Genomic DNA, 25,081 nt, shown 5'->3' on the forward strand with positions numbered 1-25,081 from the left:
TTAAGAGATATCAGAAAGTAGTTTATTCAGGATTGAAGTCCAAAAGAAGGCCTGTTGCTAGTAGTGTGCCACAGGGTTCTGTTCTTGGACCACTGCTATTTAATTTTTTCATTAAAGATATAGGAAAGAATCTGAGAAGAACTATTCATTTATTTGCTGATGATGCAAAGTTGGGTAGAGCCATAGTGAATGCACATGATATCAAAATTTTGCAGGTGATTTGGAGTCTGGGCTAATGAGAATGGATGTCAGTTTAATGTAGCAAATGGTATGGTTATGCATTTTGGAGTGAAAAAATTAGCAGCAGTATATCACATTGGTGGAACTGTACTCCAGGAGGTTGATGAAGCCAGCGACTTGGGAGTGTTGGTGGAGAGGGAGTTGAAGTTTAAGGGGGCAAATAGCAAAAGTGACTAAATCAGCTCATCAGATCACGTGGTTACTGCAGAATACTTTGATGAGCAGAGATAAGCAAGTTACTGTTCCTCTTTATCGAGTCTTGATAAGATCCCATCTTGACTACTGTGCCCAGATCTGGGCTCCAGGGTTTCTTCTTGATGGGGAGGAGGTAGAGAGGATCCAGAGCGACTGACCAAGACCAGCTATTATCTTGATCAGGAGAACAGGTTGAAGATCTGTGGGTTACAGAAATTTAGTTGATAGGTGGAAAAGGGATGATATGATTGAGACATTCAAATTACTGAAGGGTTTTTACAAGATTAATTCAGAGGAAATTTTTTCAGAAGTCTGGTGATGGGAGAACTAGGGGCAATCCATAGAAACTGAGCAAGAGTGTAGTTAGCAAGGGTGTTACAACTAGGTTTTTTACTTGGAGAATGGTGAATGAGCGGAATATGCTGCCAGAGTTTGTTGTGGGTGCCATGACTGCAAATGAGTTCAAAGCAAAGTATGATAAATACTGTGTGAATGCCGAATAGTTTTCATTGATATGATGTTTAGGGCCTCCCTCAATGAGCCTAAGGACTCCTTGGAGTTGCCTGTAATAATAATAATACTTGAAGTAGAAAAAGCCATCAAAACCTGAAATGCGTAAAGGCAGCAGAAACAGATGATATTCAACCAGAAATGCTCAAGTATGGAGGTAAAAAAATCTTGCAGTGGCTGCACTGCATAGTTCTGAAGGCCTAGTGATTGAAGTAGAGCTTTCATAGTACCCATATACAAAAAGGGAAATAAAACTAAATGTGAGATTTACAGAGATATTGTCCCAATTAAGTGTTTCTGGTAAGATTTATGCAAGCATACTTGAGAAACAGTTGGGAAGGATTGTGGAAACTTGGTGAAGAACAATCTGGATTCAGACCAAATAGAGGCTGTCAGGATCAGATTTTCACTTTATGACAAATAGTGGAGAAATCATGGGAATATAAGAAAGATACGTATTTAAGTTTTGTAGATCTGGAAAAGGCATATGACAAGGTTCAAAGAGAATAGCTATTCAAAACGCTGCAGTTATATGGTGTCAATGGGCATTATATCAAGCAACACTTAGTCTTTATTTGAGTTGTAAGTCAGCAGTTAGAATTGAAGGAAGTACAGGAAGATGGTTTGATGTTAAATCTGGTGTCAGATAAGCATGTACATTATCTCCTCTGTTATTTATTATCTATATGGATCACATTATGAAGGAAAGTTGTGTTAAACCTGATATCAAAATTGGAGATGTTAATCTCAGCTCTTTACTTTATGCATACAATGTTATACTTTTAAATAAATCCAGTACAAATCTGCAAGATTCACTGACTAAATTGAAGAACTACTAAATTGAATAACTGTTGTAATAAATTTGGTAGGAAAATCAGCAATAGCAAGACAAAGACCATAAAAATAGGCAGAAACTTTGAAAATATAAACTGCATTATGAATGGAGAACCAATAGAACAAGAAAAACATTTCAGCTACTTAGGCACAATTTTTGGTGAAAATGGTAAATTAAATATGGAAATAGACAACTGAATCAAAAAAGCCATTTTGGTAGGAAGTCAACTGAATAAATTTATATGGAATAAATGAGAAATTAATCAAAACACTAAATTAGCTGTATATAAGACAGTGTTCAAACCAATTATAACTTATGGATCTGAGAATTGGGTTAGAATAAATCACTTGACCAAAAACTAGACACCACAGATATGACAGCACTGTGAAAGACTAGGAGTGTGAGCAGATGACATCAATGACAATATCATATTAAAAATGAGGATGTTAAAAAAGAACTTTCCATGAGAGGAAATATTAGCAAAGCAAGTGTCCTCTGCCAGGTTGGCAGGAAAAAGACCCATAGAAAGACCAAGATGTATGTGGACTGATAGAGTAAAAATTGCCTTAGAAGATAGAAATATAAGATCTCATAATGTTGGAGTCTTGACAGATAACAGATTGATTTGGAGGAAAATTGTTGATTTGAAGTTAGTAATGTTGTAAGTTTTTCATGTATTACTATCATTATTATTATTCAGGCCTCCATGGAGTCAAAAGATCTCATAATGTTGGAGTCTTGACAGATAACAGATTGATTTGGAGGAAAATTGCTGATATGAAGTTAGTAATGATGTAAGCTTTCATGTATTACTATCATTATTATCATTATTCAGGCTTCCATGGAGTCAAAAGACTCATCGCAGGATGTCCTTCCTAGGAAACATAAAGTCTATCATACCACTCCTTAAACTCATTGACCATTCTCGCTCTCACCACTCTATTAGGCATTTGCTGTATCATAATATCCTCTACACCCCTTGAGGGTACATGTCAGGAATTTGATGATGATGGTAGTTGATATGGTGTTACCATGGAGATGGTAACACCAGACCTCCATGGAGTCAAAAGGCTCATTGCCAGAGGCAAACACTGCTGCACACAAAAGACATCAAATGTTTTAAACTCACTCAATATATATGCATTCACCACACTGTTATGCACTACACTCACCAACCACTCTCAATGAAAAGAGCCTACTCCCTGTTTACACCCACCTTATACAAATTCCAGGTTTGTCCTCTAGTTCAGCCTCATTCTCCCATTCTATGAAAAATTTCATCCACATTAACCTGGTAAGTTTGCAGAGATTGTGAGAATGCAGTTTTCAAAGCCTTGAAAATATGAGGAAGAGAGGGAAATGTCACAGTCGTATCCCTGTCTTCCTCCTATTCACAAGTCTTTGCAAACTGCTTTCTCTCAATCAGTCCCATATTAAGACTAAGGTTGAAACAAACTAGTTTCGACCTTAGTCTTCTCTTGACTCTTTCCAATATGTTCTCATCACCCTAAAAACAAAGGGACCAAATCTGTGCACAATTATCCATATGAGGCCTGATGAAAGCCTGATACAATGGATCCAGAACCTCTTTATTTCTACAAGTCTTCCACATCACTGTCATAATGCCAGCCTGGTTGGCTGAGTGGTTAGCGTATCCTCTTTCCAGCCAAAGGGCTGTGGGTTCGAATCCCACTGTGGGCATGGATGTTTGCGATTGTCTGTGAAAATACTAGTTGTGGTGGTGGGCAGTAGATGGCATTGGTGTAATTGCAGTTGGTGGATTAAGTAGTGGAGACAGAGAGTTGTAGTGTAGAGTAGGTGCTTTCCCTCGATGAGTCCTTGGACTCCCTGGAGGTATCACGTAATAATAATAATTTCCTAACTTATTATTTTTTTGCTGGTGGCCCTGGTTGGCCAAGTGGTTAGCATATCTGCTCTCCGGCAAAAAGGCTGTGGGTTTGAATCCTGCCATGGGCATGGATGTTTGTGATTGTAAAAATACTAGTGGTGGTAGTGGCCAGTAGATGGCATTGGTGTAGTTGCAGTTAGTTGTAGTTGGTGGATTGAGTGGTGGAGACAGAGAGTTGTAGATTAGGTGCTCTCCCTCAATGAGTCTAAGGACTCCCTGGAGGTGTTACATAATAATAATAATAATAATAATAATTACATAATAATAATCTGATGTGATGTCTTCACCACTTTTGAAATGTAACCTCTGAACCTCAGATCCATGTCCACCACCACTCCAAAAATCTTTTATCTTCTTGACTTCCTCCAAAATTTCCCCACCAAGTGTATACCTTGCATCTGATTGTTGCTACCAAATTCAGAACCTTAGACTCTACAACATTGAATTGAAGGGTTGGAAGAAGGTGCTGAATGAAAAACACTGCAGGAAACTGAGCACATTATGCTGAATTTGCAGGACAATGCACCTGCTCACACTACTCATGATACCCAACATACAATACACAACTTGGGCATTCGATGTCTGCCTCACACACTCTATTAGCCAGACCTGGCTCCATCTGACTATTTCCTATTCCCAAATTTAAAGAAACACTTGAAAGGAATAAAATTTACCACAGATGATGAAGTCATATCTTCATCTGAGGACTGGTTTGTGCAACAAAAGGAAAACTTTTTTCTCTGACAATTGCAAATGATGTAGTAGAGTTTTAACAAATGTATGACACTTTGTGGGAATATTTAAAATAATGTGCAAATTACATGGTTCTACCTCAATTCTTTCATGATAATTATCAAACTTTTGACATTTAGCTTACTTAACTCATATACCTCATACTCAATTCACCATTGAGTGTCCTCTCATTTCATAATATGACTTGGAGCTTCTGATTTCATACTGAGGATGAAATGTCTTGATGAATACCTCGACTATGTCCTCTGCAGCGGATACCAATCTTGCATTTTCATCCATTAATATCATTTTACTATAATTGTTCTTCTTTTTACTTGTCACATATTGAAAACACTCACTATAGTTTTTCTTCTGATTTGCTATTTTCTGCTTGTATTGCAGTTTTGTTATCATTGCCAACTGAGGCACACTCCTCACCTGCTCTTTATTCTCTTCTTGTAACTGATTATTACCATTATTCATCTTGTGCTGCTTCCAAAGTTCCTTTTCTTCAATATTTCATACTTAATGCCCTCATTCATCGATTTTACATCTACCTTATTCAGCATTTTGATCTTCAGAATACATTCACACTATGGTGCTATTATGTTCTTTATCAGTTCCTAAGCAGCATTTCCTTATTGCTCAATGTCTCATTCCATGCTATAGCTCCAAGCTGTCTCTTAAGCCTGTCATCACCAGCCTTATACTTTCCCATATTATTATTATTAATTATTAAACAAGACCTCATGGAGTCAAAGACTCATCTAGGAGTCAAAGACTCATCTAGGACTCATATATTCTTTCCTCACAGAAATCTTCACATGGCTTGCCACAACCCATGTAATCACTTCATGATCAATCTCACCAACTAGAGAAAAGTGCAAAACTTTCCTCACAATTATATCTCTAGTGAATATATCTCACAATTAATCCTCTGGTAAAATGATCGGATCTAAAACTCTCGATCCTTGCATTGCTCTCCTTTACATACCGTTTTAGATAGTTGTTTCTCAAGAACTCGAGAAATTCATTTTCCTTGTTCCCAAATGCTATCTGTTCATTCCAATCTATACCATCATAATTAAAATCACCCATAATAATCACAGTTCCCTTGTTCACTAACCCAGTTGGCTTATATATTTCTTTTCTTCATCACAATCATCCTACACATCCCCTGGCCTATAGCAGCATCCAACTAAATATCTCTTCCTGTCAACCTCCACCTCATATCACACTGTCTCAAAAAAAAAAAAATTGCCATTATTTTCCTATTTCATGTCTACCTTATGTGAACATAATTCCCCTGCTATCATCAGCTGCACCCCTCCCTCCTCTCTTCTGTCCTTTCTATTGTCGCAAAAAACACTGTACCTTTCCATTTCTATTCCTGTGAAGATATCATCTTCATTCCACCATGTTTCACTTATTCCAGTGATGTAGGTCAAATAAAGTCAGTCACTGAAACAATTTCATTTCTATTATTTCTCGCATTCCTGGCAATTGTAAATAAACACAGCAGTACATTAATAAGTCATTAGTTCTGATTTCCCCACCACATCTTTCCTTGCCTAATCACCTTTATCACTGCTTACCATATATATCCACTCAATCACAACTACCACACTCACATCCTAATCTATTCCATTCCTATGCTGACCATCCTTATGCATTCACTACTACTTTGAACATCTACTCTCCCTATACCATGTCTGCCTGTCCACCCAGGCTCCCCCTGTTTCTCTGTTCCTCTTGCATTCCCATTCTCTGTCTCTCACACTACTACTGTTTCCATTACCAAGCACTACAGTCCCTTCCATAACACTCCTTATCTTACAATGTTTGAAGAAAGTAGTGTCACACTGAATAGATGGATTTTATTAAATAGGAGTTGTTGAATAAGAAAAATATGCAGAGGGAATATAAAGAAGATAGTCATCACTAAGCCTATGAGCAGGACAAGACACGGGTAAGGATGGTGATCAGTATGGTAAGGAAAGAAGGCAAAGGCTATTTATAAGAAGATGAGGACAAAGGAAATTCCTAAGAATTTCTTTCACTATAATTAAAACCATCATAATTAAAATCACCCATATGGTGTGTTAAAGGAGTAACTATGGAAGGATAACAAATGCTGATGGTAAAGAGGTAATAGAGTTAAAGTAATCCATTTACTGAGGGATCATTTTTCCATGGTGCACTATCCAGGTGGAAATACTGCCAGATATGACACTGACTAACATGAGAATAGAGGTAGATGAATTTTAGGTATTTGGGATATGGCAGAATCTTGATGCAAATAGAGCCATAGGATTAGATAGAATTTCAGCTTCTACATCGTGCAAATGAGCAAAGGAATTGGTAGTTCCTCTGAGCAAGCTGTTAAAATGTAAGTATCTGCTCAGGAAAGTGCTGGGGAGTAGAAAGAGGAGCATAGCTCCATTACATTAAAGGAGGCTCCAAGAAACAGGTAGCAAATTACTGGCCAGTCAGTAATGTCACCACCTAGGTTGTACACCCGTGCAAAATACTCACTCAATAATTCAACTATTTGGTTTAGTTCTGTTACCTCCACACCATCAACACATTTTTAAAGTTATCCTTCCATAGTCATTCCTCTTTGTTAAATTTAGTTTAATCCTTTATCCAAGTGTAAGCAAACAAAGTTTGCTCCTGAAGTATCTTCAGGACTGAGGCAACTTGTTGGGCAAGGTGGACCAAGCTCTCATCACTCCTTGTCTCAGTATATCTCATAATGCAAAGCACATCTCCTTGCAGACATGTATAATGCTATGCATTAAGGGCCACTACCAAGACCGATTTTGACCTTTATTGAATGTTCAAGTACAGGTCAAGCTCCAAAAACTCAGCGTTGTTCCCCACCCTGCCACTGAGAACTCTCAGAATCAGTTTTGACTCTTCACTGTGGCCACTCACCCCACCCGAACAAAGCCACTCATTTGCTCAGTTGCTCATATCTCATCTCTGAGGGATAACAGCAACAGCCATGCCTCAGTTAACCTCATGGGTTACAGCATTGCCATTCATTACCCCCCCCCACACACACACACCCAGGACATGGGTGACAGCAACAGCCAAGCCTCAGTTAAAACTTCATGGGCTACAGCATTGCCATTCATTACCCAAGCTTCCAACTAGTTTCGACCTTTATTGGGATCTCATCAGTGGGAGCCAAACCCAAAAATGGTGATACTAAGGCAGAAGCAATGGAGAAGTCATATTTACCTATGTGAGTTGCCAAAAGCTGTACCACCTTATTATTAAATTACTCAGGATTTAGAGAAAGGTGTTGTAAGTTTTTTCCCCACTTGGTTAGACTATAATAAATTTAGTTTAATCCTTTATACAAGTGTAAGCAAACAAAGTTTGCACCTGAAGTATCTTCACGACTGAGGCAACTCATGGTAAAGGTGGACCAAGCTCTCATCACTCCTTGTCTTAGTTGAAACCGGTCTGGTTAGTAGCCCTTCCCTTAATGCATAGCATTATACATGTCCCCAAGGAGATGTGCTTTGCATTATGGGAAATACTGAGATAAGGAGTGATGAGAGCTTGGTCCACCTTTACCATGAGTTGTCTCAGTCCTGAAGATACTTCAGGTGCAAACTTTGTTTGCTTACACTTGGATAAAGGATTAAACTAAATTTAACAAAGAGGAATGACTATGGAAGGATGTCTTTAAAAATGTGTTGATGATGTGGAGGTAACAGAACCAAACCAAATAGTTGAATTATTGAGTGAGTATTTTGCACGGGTGTACAACCTCCCTTATACAATCTATAAGGGACAACATAGTCTTGCCTTATTAATATGCTTACATTTTATAATCAAGTCACAATGAAGTTGGATACTCTATAAGGGATAACATGGTCTTGCTGTAGGAATGACTATGGAAGGATGACTTTAAAATTGTGTTGATGATGTGGAGGTAACAGAACCAAACCAAATAATTGAATTATTGAGTGAGTGTTTTGCACGGGTGTACAATCTAGGTGGTGACATTGCAATGCTAGATGTGACATTGACTAATTGGAGAATAGAGGCACTTAAAATATTGCAGAATACTGATACACACACATGGAATTAGATTGCATATATTATGAGAATGTACATGGCAATTAACAGCTCCTCTGCCCAAGCTGTTTATTTTTATATATATATATGGCTAAGTAGTGAGAAGGTGCCAATAGAGTGGAAACTGGGTAAAATATCCCATTGCGTACAGGAAGCTCCAAACAAAAGTAGGAAATTATAGGCCAATTAGCAGCTCAGAAGTGGTAGTTAAGGTACTGGAAAAATTGTTGAACACAGAATTCAGAATAGTTGGATAAGATATACACTCGATAAGGGACAACATAGTCTTGCCTTATTAATATGCTCACTTTTTATAATCAAGTCACAATGAAGTTGGATACTCTATAAGGGACAACATGGTCTTGCCTTAGTTATATGCTTACTAAGCATATTACTAAGGCAAAGGTGGATCATGCAAATTTCATGCAAATTAAAATTAATATGCTTACTAAGCATATTAAGTGTAGCATATGAGTAGCATATGGCTACTCATGATATTGTTAGACTTCACCAAAACATTCCACTGTAAACTCTATTACATAATACATAAGCTGGAATAAATGGGGATATATGAATCTGGTGATTTGGAATTAGAAGATGGCTGATGAACAGATATCAAAGATTGGTTTATAGGGGAGAGTACAGTCCAGGAGAAGTCAAGTGACCAGTGGAGTATCACAAGGGTTCAGTACTTGGGCCTCTGTTGTTTAATTTGTATATCAATGATATAGGAAATGATTTGACAGGAAATATTCAGTTTTTTGCTGATGATCGTAAACTGAGAAGAGCAATGGCAAATGAAGGTGATGCAGAATCCTGCAGGAAGACTTAAACAGACTACCAGTATGAACAAAGGTAAATGGCTGCCAGTTTAATGTAGCAAAATGTAAAGTGATGCACTTTGAGAAGAGATTAGAAACTGTGTACTATATTGATGGAACTGAACTACAGGTACTGATAAAGCTAGGGTCTTAGGTGTGACTGTAGACAGGGAGTTTAGGTGTGAAGTTGAAGTTTAGAGGGAATATTGTAAAGATAACCAAAACAGCACATCAGATTACATGGTTATTGAAGAAAACAAACAAGTAGGGACAGGAAGTTATTGTTCCCGTATCTTCGTCTTCATCTTTCCCTCTTTTATCTTTATGGTGCTGAGGGTTTCTATTCCTTATAACCGTAAATTTATATGAGGATTAGGTGGTTGGTCCTATGCCTCCCGATGTATCCTATGTCTGTAGAAGTGGTATATTCTCAAGGCTGGTTTGCCTGTTTGTGGGAGGAAAAATCCCAGATAAACTGGTGAGAAAAACCCTGCAGTCCATGCCCAAGACCAGCTAACTTAGCTATGCCTGAGAAAGATCCTATGCTCCTCGTGTCACAGAGATGGGGAATGAACCCAGGACACTCCTTTCCCATGCATATGGTTGTGAAGAGCATAGCCACTTGGCTAATCGTGTGGACTAAGCTATAATATTTGAAACTTTACAGTTTCAATATATTTGGTTGGAAAAAAATAATGGATATTTAATGATTATTATTATTATTATTATTATTATTATTATTATTATTATCATCAGCACCCGACCTCCATGGAGTCAGAGACTCATCTTGGGAGGTATTCACTGTTGGATGAGCATTGTATGCAATAGTGAATACCTCCCACAACACATCCACAACACACTCAGGCAATGTATTCCACTCACCAACCACCCTCCATGCAAAGAACCTGTTTCTCACTGATTTGCTCACATCCTCTTTAGACAGTTTTCAGCAATGGCCTCTTATTCTACTCCCTTCTCCAATTCTATGAAAAATTTCTTCCATGTCTACCTGATAACAACCCCTGACCAGTTGCTCACACCCTCCTTATACAGTTTCCAGCAATGGCCTCTTTTTCTACTCCCCTCTCCAATTCTATGAAAAATCTCTTCCATGTCTACCGGATAACAACCCCAGACCAGTTTATATGTCACAATCATATCCCCCCCCCTCTTCCTCCTATTCATTTCAATCTCTCCTTGTAGTCCACATTCCAAAGATCACTGACTACTTTTGTGAATCTTCTCTGTACCCTTTTCAACATATCCTTGTCACCATGAAAACCAGTTACCAAATCTGTGCACAATAATCCATATGAGGCCTGATCAAGGCCTTATACAATAGAATAATAACATCTCTATTTCTGCATGTCAGGGTTCTCCACATCATTGCCATTATTCAATGTGATGTCTTCACAACTTGTGCAATGTGGTCCCTGAATTTCAGGTCCTTGTCCACCATCACTCCTAGAACTCTCATCTCCTCTACTTCTGTTAAAGTTTCCCCACCAAGTGTATACTTTGCATCCCATCGTTGCTTACCAAATATCGAAACCTTACACTTGGCAACATTAAACTGATAGTTCCACTTACCTTCCCATTCATACAATCTATCCAAATCCTATTGTAAGGCATTAACATCAGCCTGACTGTGCATTGCTCTCCCCAGTTTTCATCACCTGCAAACAGCTGGATATCACTAGTTAAACCCAACAATCCCCAAAACTGACCCCTGTGGCACACCACTGGTGAACTTTCTCTTTCAAGATACAACTTCCTGATACCTATTTGACAGCCAGTCACTGATTCAACACAGAAATCTGTTATCCAATCCCATCTCTTTCAATTTATTTAAGAGCTTGTCATGTGGCAGTCTATCAAACGCCTTTGCAAAATCCAAGTACACCACTGTATATGCATCTCCTCTGTCCATTGTATTTGTCACCTTGTTATAGCACATTGTAAGTCAGTGAAACATGATCTCCCCTTAACAAACCCATGCTGATAACCACAGAGAATACTGCTGTTATATTTTCTGTATCCTACTTCTCACCAATCTCTCTAGATATATAGACCGGTCTATAATTTGAAACTGCAGCCTTATCACTGCCTTTATGCATTGGAAAAATTTTACCCTCTTTCCACTCCCTTGGAACCTGTGCTGCTGCAAAACTCTTATTAAACAGGCATGCCAATGCTACTGCCAGTTTCCTGGAACATACCCTTAAGATGCGTGGTGATATGTCATCAAATCCTATCATCTTATTAACATCAAGGAAATAATTATTTATTTCCTCAAATACCTCCTGCTCACTCACAATTAAGCTATCCTCTCCTATGTCCTCTTCACTTAAGGTCCTCATGATTCCACCCTGATCAGAATTAAACACACTTATAAATTGATCACTGAATACCTCAACAATGTCTTCTGCAGCAGTTATCATTCTACCACTTTCATCCCTTAACTTCATCTTTCCACGATCATTCTTCCTTCTACTTGCCACATATCTAAAAAAACTCTCTTGGGTTTTTCTTAGACTGATTTGCCAATTTCTGGGCTTGGATAAAGGATTAAACTTAATTTATTATAGTCTAACCAAGTGCAAAATAAACTTCCAACATCTTTCTCTAAATCCAGAGTAATTTAATAATAAGGTGGTACACCGGTTGGCAACTCGTATAGGTAAATATGACCTCTCCATTGTTTCTGCTTTAGTATCACCCTCTGGGTCTGCCTCCCACTGATGAGACCTCAATAAAGGTCGAAACTGGTCAGGATAATGGCCCTTCCCTTAATGCATAGCAGTATACATGTCCCCAAGGAGATGTGCTTTGCATTATGGGAGATACTGAGACAAGGAGTGATGAGAGATTGATCCACCTTTGCTACGAGTTGCCAAGGAATGTACCACCTTACCTCAGTCCTGAAGATATTTTCAGATGCAAACTTTGTTTGCTTACACTTGTATAAAGGATTAAACTAAATTTATTATTGTATGGAGTTAAATGGAGTCAACCATGAAGTTAACTAAGCATGGCTGTTGCTGTTACCCCTCAGATGACATATGAGCAAATGAGCAGCTCTGCTTGATGGTGGGGTGAGCCTGTTACTGAGGGGAACAATGCTGAGTTTTTGGAGTTTGACCTGTACTTGAATATTCAATAAAGGTCGAAACTGGTCTTGGTAGTGGCCCTTCCTTTAATGCATAGCATTATACATGTCCGCTAGGAGATGTGCTTTGCATTATGGGAGAAACTAAAACAAGGAGTATTGATAGCTTGGTCCACCTTTACCATGAGTTGCCTCAGTCCTGAAGATACTTCAGGCACAAACTTTGTTTGCTTACACTTGGATAAAGGATTAAACTATATTTATTATGGTGTAATCAAGTGGAAAAAAACTTCCAACTAATATCCTGTTTATCCCATAGGTGTAGTACATTGAGATACTGCAATATCCTAGGAACCTCCAATTCATTCACTTCTGTTCCCACATTTAAACAGATTTTTCATTCCACGTACAGACAAATCGGCCTTCAGAACACACGCAATTTACAGACAAAAAATACTGTTGTCGGTGATGTGGGCGATAGATGGCATGGATGGTTGTAGTGTCATAGCTGGAGAATTAGTAGTAGTGGAGAGGATGAGATATATTTTGCAAAGTAGAAAGTTTGCTCTCCCATGATGAGTCCTTGGTCTCGCTGTAGGTGTTATGTAATAATAATAATAATAATCAGGACTGTGGCAACTCATATATAGACGCTAATGACTTCACATCACTTGCCTTAGTATCCCATAATGCAAGCACATATCCTTACAGGTATGTATAATGCTATGCATCATAGGAACGTTCACTACCCAGACCAGTTTCGACCTTTATTGAGGGCTCATCAGTGGGAGCCAGACCAAGAGGTGATGCTTAGGTTGAAGTCATATTTTTCTTATACGAGTAGCCAAAATGTGTCACACTTTATTAATAAAATACTCTTGATTAGATATAGTTGTTGGAAGTTTTTCCACTTGGTTATACTATAAATTAAAGATATCAAGAAATTATATACTTGGTTTAATCCTTTATCGAAGTGTAAGCAAACATTACTTCAATCTTAGTATCACCTCTGGGTCTGGCTCCCGCTGATGAGACCTCGATAAAGGTCAAAACTGGTCTGGGTAGTGCTCCTTTCCATAATACATAGCATTATATATAACCATAAATATATGTGCTTTGCATTATGGGTTACTAAGGCAAGGATGTGAAGTCATTAGCTTCTATATACAAGTTGCCCCAGTCCTTTTATATTTCAGGCTCAAACTTCGTTTATTTACATTCGAATAAAGCGTGTATATAATTTCTTGGTATCTTTAATTTATGGTATAACCAAATGGAAAAACTTCCAATCAGTCATTAAGGTTAATCATCCATAGTCATTTTTCCTCTCACTTGCCAAAAAAGAGAAAAAACTCTTTGGGATTTCCCTTGGCCTGCTCGGCTAGTTTTTCTCATAATTTGATTTTGTCCCTGCCCCCTTATCATACTGATTACCCCCTCTTGCCTGAATCTGTGCTGTTCATGAGTTTGCTGGTCATGTTTCTCCTTATATATCCTCCACAGTATTTTCTTTTTCTGAAGCTCATGCTTAATGATATTACTCATCCAACTCCTACCTGATTAACACTCCTTACCTTATGTGCATAATTTAATATTGCTTCTTCCAGATGACCCTTGACTATTTCCCATGCACTACTAACATCCTTCCTTTTTAGTATTTTATGCTACGGCACAGAATTGAGTTTCCTTCTAAGCTTATCAAAATTAACTGCCTTGTAGTTCCACAGATACCCCTTCTTGTCAGAATATTCCTAATACTCTTACACCCTTAGTTCCCTTCATCACATGCTTCCTCTGGTAATTATCTTTCAGTAAGTGTGTAAATTCCATTTCATTCCAGTCATGTGATCTTTCTTCCTTTCACTCTATATCTCCATAGTTGAACTCATCATAAAAATCACTTGACCTGTAATCATTGTACTAATTTGCTGATGCATGGCTTCCAGATCATCCATGTAATCACCTTCTGGCATATAGCAACAACCAACTGTATATTTTGTTTTACTAGCATTGATCTCACACCAGGAGTCTTTGACTCCATGAGGTCTTGTTTTTTTTTAATAATAAAATTAACAGCCACCCTCCTGCCTATCTCCTTTTTTTGTTTTTTTTGCTGCAGTTCATCTGCTGTCATCAGCCGTACCTATCCCCCCCCCCCCATATCCTATCTTCTCTATCATCCCCAAAATTACTAAACCCTTCACATTCTATCCCTATATCTACATCATCTGCTGTTCACCCAATCTCACTAATGGCTATAACTTTTGGCAAGGTTGCACTAGCCAATGCCAAAAACTCCTCCCTCCTGATACTTGGCATTAGTATATGGAAACCGTAGCATCCCATTAGGGACCCCACCCACCCACATTTACTTCCTGAATTGACTACCCCATTCAAGATTTTTGCTTGAGAAACTAGATTCCACACTTTGTTATTCTCACACTCACTTTCCTCATATGTGCCTTCACACATACTCACCTGCTTTCACCCTAATTGCTTAATTTTTCCTGAATTTATGCTTCAGCATGCTCAGTGCACATAGCTCTCTCTCTGGACATCTAATACCCAAACCATTTAAATGCAGTCCATCTGCATTATACAGATCTTTCTTTCTTCCAAACACAGACCAGAGATTGACAAATCCTACATCATTCCTTCTGCACAACCTACATATTGATTCATTTGCTACCAATGCCATCCTCCTCAGTTCACCTCTATCATAGCTTGGCAGGAGACTTACAATCTTCTACTTGCTCTTCAATTTTGCTTATTCTAGCAAATCCTTTACATCCTATCTCAAAGAATACTTCTTGCCTCATAAGTCATTTGTACCAACCAAGACAATCAGTTCTTTCTCCGTTTTGCATCTGGATGAAATGAGTACCAGCTGTGTCCCACATTGATGGTACTGCAGGAAATTGATAAAGCCAGGGATTTGGAGTTGTTAGTGGATAGGGAGTTAAAGTTTAGAGGACTTATTTCAAAAGTGGCAAAAGCAGCTCATTGTATTATTTTGTTACTGAAGAATATCCTGATGAGACAAGCAGGTTATTATACCTCTTGATAGAGCCTTGGTAAGACCTGATCTTGGCTACTGTCTGCAGATCTGGTTTCTTGGGGTCTCCTTGGTTTCTTGGGGATGAAGATTAGATGAAGAGAATACAGAGGTGAGTGACCAAGATGATAGAAGGTCTTTCGAATGAACTTTATGAGAACAAGTTGAAGATTTGTGGGTTAGAGAAATTGGTCCACAGGAGGAAAAAGGATTATATGAAAATTATTGAAGGGTTTTTTCAAGATTAATTATTATTATTACATAACACTTCCAGGGAGTCCAAAGACTCATTGAGGGAAACTTACTGAGAAAATTTTTCAGAACAGGCCTGATATGGGAGAAGTAGGATCATACATGGAAATTGAGTAAGAGTTAGTTAACAGGGGTGTCAGCACTGGATTTTTTATTTGCTGAGTGGAATGGGTTGCAAGAATCTGTTGTGGGCACCATGAATGTGAATGAATTCAAAACAAAGTATGATAGATGCTGGACAAATGTTGGATATTGCTTGGCATGATGTTTAAGGCCTCCCTTGATGAGACTAAGGACTCCATGGTGTAGGTCCATAATAATAATAATAATATTACCACTGTGTATACGTCTCCCTTTTCCAGTGCACCTGTCACTTTATTATAATAGGCAAGCTGAATACTAAAACATGATCTTCCTTTGGTAAGCTCTGTGGTATCCTATCTTTCTTTGGTATCCTATCTATCAAAGAGAATGCCACTGTTGTCAACTCAATTCTAGATTTTGGTTCTCATTTACCTCTTCAGCACTTTAACCATAACACCTGACATGCAGATTGACCTACAATTTGAAGCTTCATTCTTGTCACCTCCTTTGTGTAGCAGTACAATCTTGCCTTCCTTCCACTCCCTTTGAACCCCTATGTATAACTCATAATAAAAAGTATGTCAAAGCAGAAGTCAATTGCTTCAGCCTTATTAGATTAAGTTTACTCAATTCCCCCATATACTTCCTGATTATTCACAATCAGTCTCTCTTAATCCCCTTCCACCACTGTCAAACTCTTTGTGATATGACTTTCACATGAATGGAATACCATTATGAACTATTCTTTTAATATCTCAATTATATCCTGTGCAGTGGTTTTTCATTTTGCGATTTTCACCAACCATTATTATCCTTCCATAATCATCGTTTCTTTAGCTGGCTACATATCAAAATTAGTGCCTAGTTTTATTTATTTATGTTTTATTTTATTTTTTAATTAGCTGACTGTTCCTGATGATAACAAACTTTTGCTAAATGAGTCACCTATCTTTGTATACAATTAGCATGAGTACTACTCATGCTAATTATTTAATACCATTCATCTTAAATGATACCTCCATAATGTCTTCTTCCTCTAGATTACATGCTTAAACTCTTTGTTCATTCATTTCACACCTATCCTATTTACCTTTTCACCCTCATAATACATTTAGACTTTGCTTCTGGTAGATATCTATCATACCTTGTCTTGAACTCATTCACGGTCATAGCACCCACAACAGACTCTGGCAGCTTATTCCACTCATTCACCACTCTCCAAGTAAAAAACCTAGTTCTAACACCCCTGCTAACCACACTCTTGCCCAGCTTCCATGTATGACCCCTAATCCTCCCACCACCAATCCTATTCTCAAAAATATCTTCTGGATTAATCCTATAGAAACCCTTCAGTAATTTGAATGTCTCAATCATATCACCCCTTTTCCACCTATCAACCAATTTTTGCAACCCACAAATCTTCAACCTGTTCTCATAAGGTTCATTCCACAGACCTGGTATCATCTTAGTCACTCGTCTCTGGATCTTCTCCACCTCCTCCCCATCAAGAAGAAACCCTGGCGTCCATAACTGGGCACAGTAGTCTAGATGGGGTCTTATCAAAGCTCTATATAGAGGAACAATAACTTGTTTGTCTCTGCTTGTTAAAGTATTTTTCAGCAACCAAGTGATTTGATGAGCTGTTTTGGCCACTTTTGCAATGTGCCCCCTAAACTTCAACTCCCTATCCACCAACACTCCCAAATCCCTGGCCTCATCAATCTCCTGGAGTACGGTTCCACCAATGTGATATACTGCTGCTAATCTTTTCACTCCAAAATGCATAACCTTACACTTTGCCACATTAAATTGACATCCATTTTCCCTAGCCCAGTCCTCCAAACTATCCAAATCATCCTGCAAAATTTTGACATCCTGTGCACTCACAATTGCTCTACCCAACTTTGCATCATCAGCAAACAAGTGAACAATTCCTCACAGATCCTTTCCTATATCGTTAATGAACAAATTGAAAAGTAGTGGTCCAAGAACAGAACCCTGCGGCACACCACTAATCACAAGCCGTCTTTTGGACTCCACTCCTGAATAAACCACACTCTGGTATCTCTCCATCAACCACCCTCCTATCCATCTTACCAACCCTATATCCATCCCCATCTGCTCCAGTTTACTGATTAAAGTAACATGTGGTATCCTGTCTCAGGCCTTGGCAAGGTCCAGTAGAATCACTGTCAACCTATTACCATTATCCAGTTCAGCCGTCACTGTGTTATAAAACATGAGCAAGTTACTGAGGCATGATCTACCCTTCACAAAACCATGTTGTCCCCCATACAGTATCCCATTTTCATCTATCCAGTTCCTGTATTCTTCTCTTGACTAATTTCTCCAAGACCTTGACAATGATTCCTGATATGCTAATCGGTCGGTAATTTACAACAGCAGTCTTGGAACCTCCTTTATGCAGTGGAACTATTTTCCCCTCTTTCCGTCCCCTCGGGACTAACCCAGACCCGAGACTCAAATTAAACAAAATAGTCAAGGGTACTGACAATTCTCTAGCCACTTCATGTACGACATGAGCTGGTATACCATCCAATCCCACAGATGTATTGACATTGAGGTTTTGCAATAGACTACTCACCTCCACTTCATTCACCACAATTCCGTATAATCTATTGGTTCATTCATTTCTGCAGTGTCACCACCTGGAAGATATATTCTTGCAAAGTGCTCGCTCAGTAATTCAACTATATCAGCTGATTCGGTTACCTCCCTACCATCGGCATTCTTTAAAATCATTCTGCCATATACCTATTTTCTTTTACTTGCAACTTATCGAAAAAACTGTTTAGGATTTAGGAAACTGTTAAAATGTTTAGGAAAAACTGTATGGTCTACCTCTTCTGTTTAAACCATCCGAAATACCAAACATAAATGTCTTTATTTTCCGGTCCTCACTCATTCTACTGATGTGTCCAAATAATTGCAGCTTCTGTTTTATAATCTTCTGCATTACATTCTGTTTTGGTTGTATCTTCTGATAGAGCTCTTCATTGGTGATTTTCTGTACCCATCCTATTCTTAGAATCTTCCTGTAACAAGTTCTTTCAAATGCCAAAATTATTTTTCTTGATTCCATATTTATTACCCCCATTTCAGATCCGTACAGTGCACTGCTGAAGATGCATGTTTCCAATACTCTTAGTTTTGTTTGCAGTCTGATCACTTTACTTTTCCAGATATTATCCATGGCCTTATTTTGTTCTTTCCTTTGCAATCCTGATCTTTATTTCTTTTTTACAGTCCAAGTCATATGTCAGTTTACTTCCCAAATATGTGAATTGTTCTACATTTTCTATATCAGTTCCATCCACTTGTATCTTTTGTTTCATGTTCTTCTCACCAAATACCATTGTCTTTGTTTTTTCCAAGTTCATAACAAGTCCAAATCTCTTCCCTTCCTTATTTAACAGTTTCAGTGTTTTTTGTAGTTCTCTTTCATCTTCTTCAATAATAACAATGTCATATGCAAATCTCAGCTTGTTAATTCTCATTCTGTGTACAGATATTCCTTTGGCATCTTCTTTCATTTTATCCATTGCTCTTTCTAAATGTGCGATGAAAATGCTCGGTGATACTGGGTCTCCCTCTAGTACCTCTGCTTGTTTTAAACCATTTCCCCAAATCATCACCTATTCTAACTGCTGAACTGCATTCTGAGAAACATCTTTTAATATAGCTATTAGTTTTTTATCAATTCCATAGGATTCCAGAACTGCTAATGTCACTTTCTGGTCAATACTGTCAAATGCTTTCTGAAAATCAACAAAGCAAGTATATATGTTTTTGTTTTTTCTCCTAGCTTTCTCTGCTATTAACCTCATTGTCAAAATCTGTTGAATTGTAGTTCTATCCTTCCAAAATCCTGCTTGCTCGTCTGCAAGGTATGCTTCCAATTGTGTTCTCAATCTTTCTGTCAATATGATCATCATCACTTTACCAAGGTGACTTATCAAGGCAATTGTTCTATAATTTTTACATTCTAGCTTATTTCCTTTTTTGTATAATGTTACTAATATTGATTTCACCCACTCCTCTGGCATTTTCCCTTCTTTCCATACCATATTACATAGTTGGTGCATTTCTGCAACCATACTTTCACCACCATATTTAATCATTTCTCCAGTAATGTTATCGTTACCAGGACTCTTGTTGTGTTTTAGCCATCCTATTGCTTTTTCTACCTCTCCTCTTAAAATGTCCATATCATGCTCATTACCTGGTGGTGATATCTGCTTCAATTCATCAGTCAGTTTCCCAATGCTATCTGAATCTAGTTTTTCTTCATATAACTCACTACAGTATCTTGTCCACTGCTGCACAATTTTTTCTTTATTCATCAATACTTTGCCTTTTTCATCTTTAATTGTGGTCTGTTTTGGTTGCCACTTTCTATTAATGGTTCTGATCATTTTGTATACCCCCTTGTTTTATGCTCTCCATAGTAGTGTTCTATAATGTTGCATTGGGCTTCTAACCATTTCATCTTATCCATTCTGACTGCTTTTTTCACCTCATTACACTTTCTTCTATATTGCTCTTCTATTTGTTCTGATGTATCCCTTCTTATCTTCAACATTCTTTTCTCCTGCAGGGTCTATCTGGAGGCATGATACTAAGACTTCTTGGGTATGGCCCTCAGGACTTCACCAAAATATTGGCATTGTCATCTATATCAGTTCCATCAGGGTTTTTGACTGTGTTGTAGGTTGCCAACCCACCATGGAAATCCATCCCTGGCATAACTGTGCTCAACATGCTACTAGCATGTCTGATGGCTAGTCAGCCAAGATGCTGGTAGGAGAACACAGCTAATCCTCCCTGGCAACATAAAATATTATTTTATGTTATCATATTATATTATAATATTAACATAAAATAATTATTTTATTCAATAAAAAAAAAAGAGAGTATTTTTTATTAAATACAAAATATTCTATTTTGTCCAGTCTGCAGCTACTCATCTTGGATGAGTGTGCAAGCAAATTTGTTAAGCACTTATATATGTATTTGTATATATATATAATACTTATGTAATTTAAAGCATCTTCAAACTGAATGTTTTTTTTTTTTAACATTTTACTTTTAGCATATCATTGTTTTATTATATTTATAAAATATTTCAGAAATAACCACATGTGAGCTGATTGCTAATTACTTCAAGACTTTTGATGGTAGTGAATATCAGTATGACATCTGTGATCATATCTTACTTATGAACAAAGAAAATGAAAAGTATTCCATTGCAGGTATGTAATGCTTATTATATTTTTAAATACATCATCATAATGCTAATTACATATAGACCATGTCAGGGATGGAAGAATCTCAACCAGGAGAGATGAGTAGTGTGATAGAGGGTGAGAACAACATGCGAAATATGAATGAAAAAATAAGAGTGGGGAGTAAGGAAAGTTTGAATGATTCTGAAGTTTTTGGAGATAGTCTTAACTGAGAGGATGAATGGCTAGCAAGAGTGGCTAATTTGTAAACAGAGAGATAGATGAGATGAAAGAGGAGGTGGCATGTCTCAGGAATGAGATGAAAAGTGTGAAAGATGAGATTAGGTGAATGGAAGAGAGATGAATGCAAGGTGAATCAGAGTAGGAGTGAGAAAGTTATGGGAATGATAAAAGAGGGGGAAATAGAAACAGTAGAAGAGAGGGAATGAGAAGAATGCAAGAGAATGAGAGGTATGATGTATGGAGACTTGATGATATGTGGTGTACAAGATAGGATCCCAGAGAAGCATTTGCCTAGAGGAATGATAGAAAGTGTGGCTATGGCAATTAAGCAGAGTGAAAGGGTGGATGAGATGATTGTAATGGTGAGCAAGAATGACTTGAGAGACAGTGTAAATCGGCTAGCAAGAGATCTGAGATTCATGCTTGAGGTTGTACAAAAGAAAACGCAGAGAGAAAAGATTTTGCGTGTTGCCCAGATATCATAATGACCTATAATAGAGGGAACAAGAGGTTCAAGAGTTTTGGATTTGGTCATAGCATCAGAAGAGCTGATGATAAGTAAGATAACATCCCTCCTGCCAGTTGGAGAGAGTGACCATGTGGTTTTGACTTGGAAGATGAAATGCAGGAATATAAAAGAAAAAGGGAACGTATGTGGAATTATCAAGCATGTGATTATAATAGTCTTAGATATCAACTTCGTACAGTTCCATGGAGAACGAAATTAGAAGGCCTGGATATCATTAGTGCTTGGGATATTGTGAAGGAATATTTGTTAGCAGCAATAGTAAGCTATATTCCACAAATGAAGCAAAGGACACAATTTGGTGTAAAGTGAAGGACAAACAATATCAAACAGGAACTGCAGGTGAAAGAGAGGTTATGGAAGAGATATAAGGAGAGGAAAGGAGAGCAGATACATACCCATGCCAGGATGGTGACTAGTATGGTAATGAAGCCAAAACTGGAATATGAGAAGAGTTGGCACTAAGTTCAAAGGAAATCCTTGGGAATTATTATTATTATTATTATTACCACAAGACCTCATGGAGTCAAAGACTCATCTGCGTCCTTTTATCACACACACATCTCATCATACCGAGCCTTAAACACACTCAAACTCCTTGCAGACACCACACTCTCAGGCAAGGCATTCCAATCATTCACAACCCTGCACAAAAAAAACCTGCCTCTCACTCCCCTACTCACACTCTCTTTATACAGTTTCCAGGGATGACTTCTGGTTCTCCCCCAAAAAGAAAGGATACATCTTCTCAATCTTTTATCATACTCAACATTCCAGAGGTCAGAAACTACCTTAGTCAGTCTTTTGCCAACTGATAAATGTTTTTTTTTTCATATTTTTATTGTTTTCAATTGTTTCTTTTATTTTTTTTAGATATTATTTCATTTCTAATCTTTTTCCTTATTGTTTTGCATTGTTCTGTATATTCTATTTTTGAAGTCTTGTTTCATATTTCATCTCTTTTTCAGTAGTTGTAAGGTTTCCTTTCGTACTCAACATTCCAGAGGTCAGAAACTACCTTAGTGAGTCGCCTTTTCACCCTTTCCTACATCTTTTCATCCTTCTGAAAACCCGGTGACCAAATCTGAGCACAATAATCCATGTGTGGCTTAATCAAAGCCTTATACTACGGAACAAGAATCTCCCTACTTCTACATGTCAGTGTCCTCTGCATCATTCCCAGAAGCCTTTGTGTTGTCTTCACAATTTTGGATGTGTCCCCTAAATTTTAGATCCTTATCCACTATCACCCCCAGATCTCTTATTTCCTCTACCTCCAACAATATATTCTCACCAAGCATAAATTCTGCATCCCATTTTTGTTTTTAAAACCTTACGTTTTGCAAAATTGAACTCACATCCCCATTTCCGTGCCCAATCACTTAATTTATTCAAGTCTTCTTGCAAGGCCACAACATCTTCACTACTCTTTATGGTTCGTCCCAACTTTGCATCATCTGCAAACAACTGAATATCTCTATCCAAATCTTCGCCAATATCATTAATATACAAGTTAAATAGTAATGGCCCTAAAACAGACCCCTGAGGCACTCCACTAGTGACTTTCCTTTTCCTGGATATCGCACCCCCATACACAACTTGTTGATACCTATCAGATAGCCAGTCTCCAATCAAATGCACTAAACTAATATCTCTTTATTCATCAATCTCACACCTACCTTATTTAACCTTCTAACCATTGGAATACATTTAGACATTGTATCTGCATCTGCTAGATAGTTTTTGATAATCCCCCAATCGGCATTGACCTCTTTTCCAGCTAACTCCTCATTCCATTCTACACTCGCAAGCTGTCTCATGAGCTGTTCATAATCACCCCCCCCCCTTGTAGTTCCACATATACCTTTTTCTCACAGGTGTCCTGGCACTGCTGGCAACCATCCAGGTAATCACCTTATGGTCACTCTCACCAATTAGTGGATGATTTGACACCTCATTTATAATTACATCCTCTGATGAGATGACCAAATCCAACACCCTTAATACTCGTGTGTCCTCTGTTACATACTGTCTGAGGTGGTTATCCCTCAAAAACTCAAGAAACTCATTTTCTTTACTTCCAGTTGCTATCTCATCATTCCAGTCTATATTGCCATAATTAAAATCACCCATAATGATCACCCTTTTCTTATTTGCTTGGCTTATTTGACTATACATTTCACTATCACCACCATCCACATTAACTGGTCTATAACAACATACCACTAAGTATTTGATTCCATTCACCTCTATCTCACACCATACTCCCTCAAAACCACTGGCACTATTTCCCTCTTGCATCTCTACTTTGTGTGGACATAACTCTTTTTCTATCATCAATAGCACTTCCCCCTCCCTTTTTACCCTTTCTGTCTTCATGAAACACATCATACCCTTCCATCTCTATCACTGTCAGGATGTCATCCTCTTCCAACCATGTCTCACTTATTCCGACAATCTTTGGGTGAACAGACGCAATTAGCGCAACCATTTCATCTGCCTTGTTTCTTATACTTCTAGCATTGGTATACAAACACAACAGCTCATTTCTGGATATACAGCTAGTTCCACTGATACCACTCACTCGATATGATCTCTCCATGCTAGACGGGGGCCATTTAGGGAAATGGCCCCCGTCTAGCATCCTTTCTGCTTCTTTATTTTAGAACCCTTTTCAATTCCAACTGTTTCATCTTGATCCCAATTTTTTAGCTATGTGGCCTAAATATTTTTAGCTATGTGGAGGAGAAATGATTCTGGAAGAATGACATTGTAGGATAAAAATAACTGATGCAGGGGACATAGTGGAGTTGTTCAACGAACACTTTATTGGTGTATTACATCCTGGAGGAGGTTTTAATACTAGAGGGATAGGGCAGGTTCGGGGTTTAGAGGTGCAAGAGGAGAGTGTGTTCTAAATGCTCAGTACTCTGGATATCATAAAGCTGTTGGACTCAATGGTATTTCACCATGAATTTTGAGAGAATGTGCTAAAGAACTGACATATCTGTTGACCTGGCTTTTCAATAAAAGTCTGGCTGCAGGAAAGGTATCCAGGGAATGGAAGGAAGGTAAGATAGTGCTGCTGTATAAGGGCAATAGCAGACCTGAAGTGTCTAATTATAGGTCTGTTTGTGTGTTGTCAGTAGTTGTTAAGGTCTTGGAGAAATTAGTGAGGGACTGTATACAGCGTTGGGCAGATGAAGGTAATGTTATCTGTAAGAATCAT

General features: G+C 38.1%; 1 protein-coding gene across 4 annotated transcripts in view; it reads left to right on the forward strand.

Annotated features, from left to right (window-relative positions):
- LOC150094462 (hemocytin-like) overlaps positions 1-25,081 on the forward strand; it is a 2,636,009-nt gene that overhangs the window by 1,837,985 nt on the left and 772,943 nt on the right. For all 4 annotated transcript variants that reach the window (XM_090412206.1, XM_090412207.1, XM_090412208.1 and 1 more), the window contains one exon: positions 20,988-21,110. In XM_090412206.1, the coding sequence (XP_090268332.1) occupies positions 20,988-21,110 (123 nt within the window). The remainder of the gene's footprint in view (positions 1-20,987; positions 21,111-25,081) is intronic.

The sequence above is a fragment of the Typopeltis vanoorti genome, chromosome 22, assembly GCF_054136105.1.
Source record: "Typopeltis vanoorti isolate ZY-2024b chromosome 22, IOZ_Tvanoo_1.0, whole genome shotgun sequence".
Lineage (NCBI taxonomy): Eukaryota > Metazoa > Arthropoda > Arachnida > Uropygi > Thelyphonidae > Typopeltis > Typopeltis vanoorti.